The sequence below is a fragment of the Rhopalosiphum padi genome, chromosome 3, assembly GCF_020882245.1.
Source record: "Rhopalosiphum padi isolate XX-2018 chromosome 3, ASM2088224v1, whole genome shotgun sequence".
Lineage (NCBI taxonomy): Eukaryota > Metazoa > Arthropoda > Insecta > Hemiptera > Aphididae > Rhopalosiphum > Rhopalosiphum padi.
Window position 1 is genome coordinate 44,555,030 of NC_083599.1, and position 11,675 is coordinate 44,566,704.

General features: G+C 27.6%; 1 protein-coding gene across 1 annotated transcript; it reads left to right on the forward strand.

Annotated features, from left to right (window-relative positions):
• Positions 1–8,776: 8,776 nt before the first annotated feature.
• LOC132925096 (SCAN domain-containing protein 3-like) lies at positions 8,777–10,708 on the forward strand. The gene is made up of 3 exons (XM_060989519.1): positions 8,777–8,902; positions 9,284–9,761; positions 10,425–10,708. Exons 1-3 carry the CDS (start codon positions 8,777–8,779, stop codon positions 10,706–10,708), a joined length of 888 nt encoding a protein of 295 aa, XP_060845502.1.
• The last annotated feature ends 967 nt before the right edge of the window (positions 10,709–11,675 follow it).

The window sequence follows — 11,675 nt, forward strand, 5'->3', positions numbered from 1 at the left end:
TTTTATTTTTTATGTTATGTATCGTGTCTTTTATTTACATAATTTATTTTATGAATAATTTTAAAAATTTAACTAACAACATTCATTGTATTAATAACATAAGTTGGAAATTAGTTCTTTAAGTAGTATTGATTAGGTACAATAGTATTAGTTTATCTTTACTTTCTCTAAATACTAGAAGTATAAGGGCACATTTTAATAGCCTGATTATTAACTCTAAAGATTATAAATTTGATGGTATTTGTTTAAGTGAGGCAAGGCTTCTTGATAATGTAAATTTTTCCCTGATGGGATATAAATCTTTTTTTTCTTTAGGCACTTTAAACAAATTTGATTGTATTTATATATTTGTTAGACATAAATAAAATGGTTTTCGGTAAAACCATTGAATTATAATTCAATTGAGTTTATATTATCTGCTTATGATATCAAATATACTAACAAAGGTATTATTATATCGTTCACTTAATGAGAACTTAAATCAATTTATAGCTGGTATTGACACAAATCTATGGTTAAGGCTGTTGGATGCCAGTCAATTTTTCTGTCAAAAATATAAATTCACGAAATAAATCTACCCAAAGGAGATTACTTTTTGGTCAGTCTATAAGGTTCGTTTAACCAATTCCTAAAATTTTCTGGTTATAGATACCTAAACTATATTCAACTTAATTGTTAAACACTTTTTATAGAAATTCATCTAAAAAAACATTTCACAAGGGCCAGATGAGGAATATGGAGCCGTTCACACTGAAAGTGAAATTATTGATATGCCATATGATGAATATGAAACAAAAAAAGCCTGTTTCTTAAAAAAGTTAGAACTCTCGTCCGAACAGTTACAACTTTTAGAACGAAATACAGCGGACCAATTAAAATGCGACGAATGGCGACGAGAACGAAAACTAAAACTCACAGCTTCTAATTTCGGTAAAGTCGCAAAATTAAGAAACACGACTTCCCGTGCAAGTACCGTGAAATATATTCTTTATGAGTTGTTTAGTGGAAATGCAGCTACAAGGTACATTACGTAACAATTACATTTTTATATCTTAAAAATCAGTTTTGTTAATAATGACTTGTTAATTTTTTTTTACTTTTATTTAGGTATGGCATTCAAAATGAACCTTTAGCAAAAGAAGCTTTGGAAATTAAACTTGGAACAAATATTATGCCATGTGGTCTGTTTGTTGATAAAAAATTAACATTTTTAGCAGCTAGCCCGGACGGTTTGATTGACAATAATTCCCTTATAGAAATTAAATGTCCAGCGTCAATAAAAGATTACACACCACAAGAAGCTTTCGAAAATAAAAAATTGAAGTTTATGAATCTTATTGAAGGAGAATTAAAATTAAAAACTTCTCACGATTATTACTACCAAGTACAGGGGCAATTACACATTACTGATAGAAAATATTGTTACTTTGCCGTATGGACTCCTAAAGGTATTATTTAGTTTTATATTATTATTTTATAGCTTATAATATTACTAGCTATCCTAATCTGGCATTGCCGGGATTTAGTTTGCCATGGCTGAGAGAAATAATATTTAAAATTTTATTTTTTTCCCTAGGAATGATTGTTGATAAAATAATTAAAAACAATGAATTTTGGAAGAAAATTGAGCCTCTTTTAATAAAATTTTACATGGACTGCTTGTTCCCGGAGTTAATAGACTCGCGTTTTGACAGAGGACTTCCTTTAAGGACTGGTTTATAGTACCATTTTTTACTAATATTTTGTAATAAATATATTTTATATTTCTATAACACTATGTTGAATATATCATTGTAAAAAGTAATGTTTATTTAAATTACTTAAGTATTTATATATAATTTTTGAGTAAACAGATTTTGTAAAAAATATAGTTTGGTTGAAATAACTAGTAGCTGCTAATATTCAAATGAATATTACCAAATGGTAAAGTAAATAGAAAAGTAATCTTACATCTATATTCTATAATACTATTAACACTACAAGTATATTATATTATTTATATTTAAAAACTAGGTGTCAAAAAAAAATTTTAGGGTCATTAATAATATGCTTAATTACTTCAGATAATTTTTTTTTTTTTGTAATCCTAAATAAATAGAACCAATAAGTAAATTATTTTATTATAAGGCAAATGACCTATATTATGCGGCGTACGGTTGCTACAATTATTAGAATCCGCGATAAACGAAAAACTGGTTATTATTGTTTTCATTGTCAACAGACAACAATGAATTGGACCGGTGCGTTGACGGGAGGGTGTAAGATAATAACACTCACACTAATGTTCATTTACTACGCACACAACGACAACGCGTAACAGAGAAAAATCAAAAATTGCCTACCTACAACTCCTTAATTACGGCCGGTACCCAATCGCCTTAATACAAATAGCGCTGCTTATTAAGCTTATTAAGCTGCTGCCCATTGTTTGGTCCATTTGGTCACCTTTTACGACTGGCATGGACTACCGCAGGTGTATTCTAATTCCCACCCCATTCTTTTGTAAATGTGATTTTAAAAATTTTTGTTTTAGACTAAACTCAATATAAGGTGACAACAAATCTAAAAAAAAAGGCAATAATTATCTCAAATAATTAATTAAATTAATCAATTTAATAAAATTTATCTATTTATGTATCATATCTACAAATATTATTATTATTTATTAAAAATATTTTTTTTTAAATGTATATTTTAATAGCATATTTAGTGATTCTTTAGGGCATAAATTAATGCATATTTTAAGGTTTTTTAGGGCATGAATTCCCTAGCCCTACATATTATAGTATTATACATTCCCTGAACATTATCCCAATTGGTTTTAGTATTTTTTTCATTCATATGTTGCTGTTTATAAAGTAACATAATATATTATGTCATAAACCACCACCAACAGCAATATATAAAAATAATAATGTGAAATTAAAAATTGTTATGGAATCAATATGCATTTAATAAACAAACCATAGGCGAAGCTAGGAGGGAGGCTATGGGATTAAACCTCCCTAAATACCTGATTAGCCCCCGAATATATACCCTAGTTATGTACCAATAGTTTGTATCATTATTCACAGATATAAATTCACACTATAAAGTATAAAGGGCATAACAACTCTATTTTTTTTAACCTACAATTTAAAATATTATTTAATAAAACAGAAAGTAATTTCTTCTGCATCAGCTTTTTTATTTTACAGTTTATTTTTGTATTTGTAGTAATATTGCAATATTAATCAATACATTAATACATTTTAGTTTATTTATCCATATTTGTATTTATTGAAATATAATTAACTAAATTAGCTGCCACACGATGAACGCTGGCTGATTTTATATATTTTTGTTTATACAATACATAAACGAGATTATTTCTAGCTAAATGGGAAGTTATTAATAATTATTGGCTTAAGCCCCCAATTAAATTTATCAAGCTCCGTATGATTAATGAACTATTGAAAACATTAATGATTTCACAAAGTATTTAGTATAACCACTTATAACCATTACGATTTTCAAAACTAAAAGTATTGAGTATTTTAAATGTATTAATCTAATAATGTCAAGTATTAAATTAAAAATATTAAATTTACTATCTAATATGATATACGAGTATGTATGTTATGACTAGGGCTCGGATTTTAAAACATTTGTTTCTTTTTTTATATATGAGATAGAAATATAATTTTTATAGTTAAATTCATTAAATGTAATTTCGATTCGAAATAAACCAATTTATTTTTGCAATAGTAATAAAATATAAATTAATTTAATTAATAAGAAATTTAAAAAAAAACTCAATATACAGATTTAATAGTTATCGGCGTGATTATTAAATGTATTAAATGAATAGATTATCGACTTACAGCGGGCTACAGGTCCATAATTTATCATCTACATATAACCTACAGGTGTACGCCTACAACATCGATATCGATCATTTTAAAATTTAAGATTTAGTATTGTAATTTAAAAGTGTAATTTTTCACGTAAAATGGTAAAAGTTAAAATTAATGCATTTTTAAAAAAATAGTGTTAGAAGTTGGTGAAGTTTTTTCAAACAGATGGATCAATTTTACATTTTAAACTATGCGAAATAAGTGTCGTGTGAAAAAAAATATAATATGTGGAGAGAAAAATATGAGCAAACTATTAAAAGACACAAAATAAAAAGTCTGCATTACTTCAACTATTTTTACAACTTACTCATTACTCAGATTTTAATGCAGATTTGTATTCAACAATGGTAGCTGCAAATATTCTAATAAATTAATTAAACATTTTCGCGAATTTTTAACAATGTATTACGAAAAAGCTATTCTTGACGACTCATAACCAGCCAACGTTACGTAAACGACATTTCGAAAAAACATTGGCAAAAATTCGTGATACAAGAACTGATCAAAAAAAATGTGGGTCATCTATTGATACTGCGGACTCAACATGTTGTAATGTTGCAAATGTAATAGTAGGTACATTACAACCACAAAATCCAAGTAATATATTGTACGATATTCACACATAATATTTGGATAAAGTTAATCATAGTACAATATTCCAAGTTGGAACAAACTGAAAAATCCAATGATGTGCATAAAGGGCTATTTTTGGATGTTGTCAGACTATTGCGCAAGTATGACCCACTCTTTGAAAAGCATTTTGTATCAGGGCCTTAAAGTTCTCTTTATACAAGCAATCGAATTCAAAATGACCTTATTGAATCCATTAATCAAGTTATTAAAAGACAATTTAAAAATACAATAGCAAATAAAAAAGTATCGTTAATAGCTGATGAAACGAGTGACTTGGGCCACCATGAGCAGTTATCGATTGTTATACGTTATTATGATTCACTAAAAAGATGTCCATGCGAACAGTTCATTTGTATGAAACGAATGACTCAAGTAAATGCTCAAAGTATATTTGATGTATTGAACGATACTATTTGTGAGTATAACATAAGGTGGGAAAATTTGGTTTCAGTTTGCTTCGATGGAGCTTCAATCATGTCCGGCAGTACTGCAGGTGTACAGGCCAAATTTAAGGAAAAGAATCCAAAACTATATTTTGTACATTGCTATGGGCATTGCCTAAATTTAGTTCTGGTTGACTCCATTGGGAAGGATAATAGAGTTACATTTGACTTTTTTGGATATATACTGTTGATATACATCTTTGTTGAGGGTAGTTGTATGCGTCATGCAGTTTTTGAAAAAATAGTTAACACTACAAATGTAAAGCTTAAAACTTTGAAGTCCATTTCAACTACCAGATGGGCATGTCGTTCTGAAGCGGTTAGTGCCATAAAGGCTAACTAATCTTCTCTTTTGATTGCGATTTATGAGATTACTGACTCAACTAATCAAGCAGATGTACGAGCTAAGGGTTTAGGTATCTTATCTCATATGAAAAGTTTTGATTTTATATTTGCCTTGGAACTACTAGATCTGATCCTTTTTTTAATATTAAAAACCAGTACATGCTTGCAACCATCTACTATAAATTTATTGACAGCAATGCAACTTGTTTAAGCATTAAAAAATTCACTTAATTCAAACAATGTTTCAAATTTTGATACTATTTACAAAATTTCTGTTAGATTTTGCGATGATAAAAACATTGATATACCTGTCACTAAACAAAGAAGAATTTCCACAAAGATAGATAGCTCAAGTCACACACAACATTACTTTACTAAAGAACATGAAATGAGAAAAGTCTATTACAGTACATTAGACAATATGATTTCTGCTTTAAATATCAGGTTTAATCGAGAAACAATTGATATAATAAAAAGTGTAGGTATGTTGTTAAACCTTCAAATTAATAGTGATTATATGACACATTTGATCTAGACAGTAAAGTTGTAAAAACTGAAATTGATCTACTAAAACATACTGATGATATACCAAATGATGAAAAAATAAATATTGATAAATGAATTAAATGGCTGACTGAACCTTATAGTGGAAGAGAAACTATATATTTTAATTTTTTTAAAGCTTTGCAAATATTTATGGCTATTCCAGTTACAAGTTGTACTTGCGAAAGAACTTTTTCAAAACTTAGCTTAGTTAAAACAAAGCTACGCAGTACAATAAAGGAAGAACGTTTGGATGGGCTCTTGACAATGTTCAACGAGAAAGAATTGGCATATAATATCAATGTCGATGAGGTAATTGAGACATTTAAAACTTTAACTCCAATTGAAAGAAGAATGGAGTTATGAACTTAAATATTTATATTATCATTAAAGATTGTAAAATTGTATTTATTTAAATTTTAAAACTGTACACTTAATATTATATTTCTTTTTTAATTTTGAAAAAAAAATGCATTTGTTTTTATTTTATGAATGATTATATATTTTATACACTAAGTGGGTGATAACGAGAAGGTAAATTAAAGTATGAAATATTTTAATTGTTTCTTTCTTCAAAATTCAAGTATCTTAAATCTTAATCAGTATTGGCTTGGCCCACCCTGCCACAAATGTCTGCGCACGCCTATGATTTCAACTATTCGATAAATCTAAGCATATTTTGTGGGGAAATAATGTAAAACATAACGATGTTTTTCTATTTATCTCAGATGCGGCACCTTATATGAAAAAAGCTGATGATTGTATAAAAGCGCTTTATCCAAAAATTCCAAAATGTATACATTTGACTTGCTTATAGCACATGCATAACAATGTTTGCGAAGAAGTACGTGCCACTACCAAGATGTAGATCAGTTGATTTGAGAAATGAAAAAAAACATTTTTAAATTTCCCAAACGTACAGCAATCTTTAATGAGAAATGCCCAGAATTGCCAAATCCACCAAGCCTAATAACAACCAGATGGAATATATGGATCAAAGCCATTAAGTATTATTGCAAATATTTTAATGAATTAAAAAATTTAATTGAAGACTTTGAAGAAGAATCTCAATGTGTTAAAGTAGTGAAACACTATTTCAAAATGTATCTCTTCAATTAAATCAATTCAATCAACAAGCTTTCGATTTCTACCAGATATTTTTACATTAGATGGAAAAGATAACTTTTAACAAAGTATTCAAACAATTTAATATCATAATACTAAATTATATGTATAATTTTAGGTGAATCGTTGACAAAATGTATAAATATTGTCTTAGACGCAAAAAAGAAGTAAAATAAAGCTAATGGAGTATTGCAACTACAATTTCGAATAAATTAAATCGTGTTTTTTTAAAAAACAAAAGTTAGAAACAATTACTAAATAATATACTGTGTAGCGTTTCATCAAACGAAATTTATTATCATGGGTTTGATTTAAAGAAAACCTCTTTTATGAAGTATTCACTGATTACTTTAGTAGACATAGAGCGTTCGTTTTCTATGTATAAAAACATTCTATCGGCCAATAGAACCAATTTCACTAGGTACTGCTAATCTATCAAAATAAATGGTAGTTAATTTCTTTTTTTAATTTAAATTGATTTTTCAATTTTTTTATTTAATTTTATAGCTAGTTCATGTTAGTTTCAAAAAAATAAATATGTTTCTTTTTTGCTTTTTTAAAACAATTTTTTTTATTATTATTACTTATTATGCGTTATTATGAGCCCTAGTTATGACTATTTATAACCTCATTATCGTTATAATTACTCATATTTTTAAATTAAAACCTCGTAAAAATCATTAATAACCTTAAATAGTATATTATATATAATACTAGTTATAATGATAACCAGGAAATAAAAATAAACATTTAATAAAATGAAAATTTTTATTTTCACTTAGAAAAAGCTGGTGTTTATGTTGTGACTATTTTTACTATGACCAAAGTTGCTGCAGCAGTAGAAGTAGCCTCAGCAAAACCTAAGGCAAAACTACTGCTTTTTTGGCCATTTCAGCACTTTTTGCTGCACTTTCTGAGGATGCTAGTTACTCCAGTAATCAGCACCATAATGCCACGTTTGTGGCAAATTTTGCATTCTAGAAAATCAAAATAATTGAAATTAAAACGTATCAATGATAAAATGTTGATTGTTTTTTAATTGGTCCTTTCAGACTTGAATTTTTTTATGTCAATTTTTTTTTTCATCAATCTTTTAACTAAAAAAAATTGTTGACAAAGTTTTAGGTTTTTTTAATTATGGACGTGACCTGATTGCGGATAAAAGTGGCTCTTATTACCTTTTTACGGACAACCCGGGTTGTCTACACTCTACAGGTAACATACGAGTTGGTTCCCTGATTATGTACAGCCTACACGTAATGTACGAATTGGTTCCACAACCTTTCATGATAATACAATCTTGTTAAATTAACTTTTCAAATTATTATGATATATTCAATTCCCATTTTATATAGAGTTGGTACTGTATAGAATTATTATAGATTTATGAAATATTTCACACTTCAAACATTATCTAGAACAGCGATTCTCAACCGGGGGGTCGCGACCCCCTTGGGGGTCGCCAACAATTTTTTTAGGGTCGCCAATTCATGTGGGAAAAAAAATGTTTCACTTAGAATTTTATAATTTTATTAATAGTAAGTGTTAAAATATATATATTTTTGTTTGGATAGTCCGATAGTCGATAAAAACGTACTATTTATTTATAATACAATGCAAGGCTAATTACAGATAAGATGACAATATAATCGATTACGCGATGTTCTGAGTATTTTATCGGTGGTTCGTCAGTTGTATGTCGTACACCAGCTCGCTGGTAAAGTATTGTTATTATAAGTTATACGCTATTTGTACATATTGTACGTTTATTCAATACCTAATTATTAAAAAATGAGTAAGCAAACATCTTTGTCAAATTTTTTTAAACAACCCTCAACATCAAATTCATCTTCAGCAATTGTGAACGGTCCTGATTCAGATGTTAGTGAAAATGAATTAAGACCACCACTTAAAAAGGTAAAACTAACTACAAAAATTTTGAACTACAATGAAAATTACGTCGAATACGGGTTTACTTATTTACGTGAAAATAATATAGATTTACCTCAATGTATTATATGTAGTATGGTGTTGGCCAATGCATCTCTAAAACCTAATAAACTTTTGCGTCATCTTGAAACAAATCACGCTCATTATAAAAATCGAAATAAAGATTTTTTTTTAAGAAAATTACACGAGTTTAAAGAAAATAAAAAAAATATCAAATCTTTTACTACTGAAGATAAAAAATACTTAAAATGTTCATATTTAGCAGCCATGCATATAGCTAAATCTAAAAAGGCATATACAATCAGTGAAAAACTATTGAAACCTTGCATGATAGATATTTTTACTTAGTTGTTTGGTAGTGAATATGCAACAAAAATAAACAGTATACCCATGTCCAATGATACTATCAGCAGAAGAATAAATATTATGGCTGTTGACATTGAATATCAACTTATTCAAAAAATAAACAAATCTATATTTTATGGAATTCAAATCGATGAATCTACAGACATTAATAATGAAGCAATATTATTAATTTATATTAGATATGTAGATACCGATTTGAATGACATAAATGAAGAGTTTTTATGTTGTTTAAATTTACCAACGTTTTGTACATCTGAGGAAATTTTCAAAGCTATTTTAATTTACTTCGACAAAAATGATCTATCTATTTCCAAGTGTATTGGTATATGTACTGACGGTGCTGCAGCCATGACGGGAAAGTTTAATGGTCTTGTAGCACGAATTAAACAGATAGCTCATAAGGATATAATTTCAACTCATTGTTTCATTCACCGAGAGCAATTGGCCACTAAAGATATGGGTGAAAATTTATTTAATGTTTTAAATACCTGCATTAAAATTATAAACTTTATTCGATCTAGTGCAGTAAATACGCGTATTTTTAAAGTCATGTGTGACGAAATGGGTTCAGATTACACTAGTTTGCTATTACATACACATGTCAGATGGTTATCACGGGGAAAATGTTTAACTCGTTTATTTGAACTTAAAACCGAAGTGGAAATATTTTTGAAAGATAAAAAATCACCCTTGGGTGATTATTTTGAAAATAATTTATGGTTAACATATCTTGCTTATCTTTCAGATATATTCTCTATTCTCAACGATTTAAATTTGAGTTTACAAGGGTCCTATACTAATATTTTTACATCAAACAATAAAATAGAAGCATTTCTTAACAAAATCGAACTTTGGGAAAAAAGATCACAAAAGCTTACGTTTGATATGTTCCCATCTTTTTTTAATATGGTGGAAGAAAAAATAATAAATGAAAATGAAATAAATGAAATGCAAAATGTTATTGCGATTCATTTATTAAAACTAAAAGAAAAATTTCTTAAATATTTTGATCCAACGACAGATATTCGTTTAAACAATTTATGGGTTATTAATCCATTTATTAAATCAGAAAAAAATAAATTATCATCATTAAATGAAGAAAAATTAATTGAGTTGTATTCAGACAAAGGGTTGGAACAGATTTTTCATAGTAATAAAAACATAAGTAAATTTTGGATCAAAATTCAATCTGAGTATCCTGCATTGACAGAGGAAGCTTTAAAAAAGTTAATTCCATTTTCAACGACATACTTATGCGAAGCAGGATTTTCTACGATGACTACAATTAAAACTAAATCGAGAAATCGGCTGGATATATCGCCAACAATGAGAATAAGTCTATCCAAATCTATTGAGCCAAGGATTGACAAAATTATTTCAAATCAACAACAGCAAAAGAGTCATTAAATTAAAAAATATTCAAATGTACATAGTATACCTTTTTTTGTAAAATATTTAAGACGAAAAAAAATTTAAATTTAATATTATATTACCTATTTATTTAAAATTATCTGTAAGTCGAAATAATTACTTTTTTTGTAAAATATATACATAAATAAATACAATAACAGTTTATTCAATTTTTTAATGCTTACTTTACAAAAGGGTCGTTAGACATCTTGGTGACATTATAGGGGGTCGCGAACTCAAAAAGGTTGAGAACCGCTGATCTAGAATACCTATTACCTAGGTATGGTTAAAAATGTTGCTCAGTCCTCAGTATATTATATTCAAATTTACGCTATATACGTATATTGGCCAATAATAATAATTAGGTGCAACTTAACATATACTATTAAAACAACTAGATATAAAATTATATTTATAAACTTTCCCAAACATCTTAAAACCTAATAAAATATTATAAGATTATTGATTTGTACATATTTTGTAACAGTTGTATACTGATAAGACGATAAGTGAAGTGATTTTATTTGAGAGCCAATTTGAACAGTTATGTACTGGAAAATAATTTTTTTGGGAACCAATTCGTATATTTTATTTTAACCAATTCCGTATTACTCCTTTTTACTTATATTGATTTCAACCTGTATAGAATAGGTAAAAAAATACTATTTTCGGTGGTTTTTAAAACTAAATAAATATCCCGATTGGCGATTGCGTCCGGTATGTACATATTTTGATATAAATATAACATTTATAGTATTTACAATTCACACGATCACCAATACTCGGCGTGGTAATTTTCATTCCATTAAAGAAAAAATAAAAACAAATTAACTGATTTTTCTGATTTTCCACTTGAAATATTGGTTACCGAATATTGATGCAAATGCATATTCTTCTACATTTGACATACAATAATTCTGATTAAATATCTTGACGTTTCGTAATACAGGTACCATTATATACG

What these genes read in the sequence shown, in the direction of transcription:
- LOC132925096 (XM_060989519.1), top strand. Translation starts at nt 8,777, where the DNA reads ATGAGTAAGCAAACATCTTTGTCAAATTTTTTTAAACAACCCTCAACA. An exon ending in TAAGACCACCACTTAAAAAG is followed by an intron (nt 8,903 to 9,283) that starts GTAAAACTAACT and finishes ATTTTTACTTAG; the next exon opens with TTGTTTGGTAGTGAATATGC. An exon ending in ATTGGCCACTAAAGATATGG is followed by an intron (nt 9,762 to 10,424) that starts GTGAAAATTTAT and finishes AGTTGTATTCAG; the next exon opens with ACAAAGGGTTGGAACAGATT.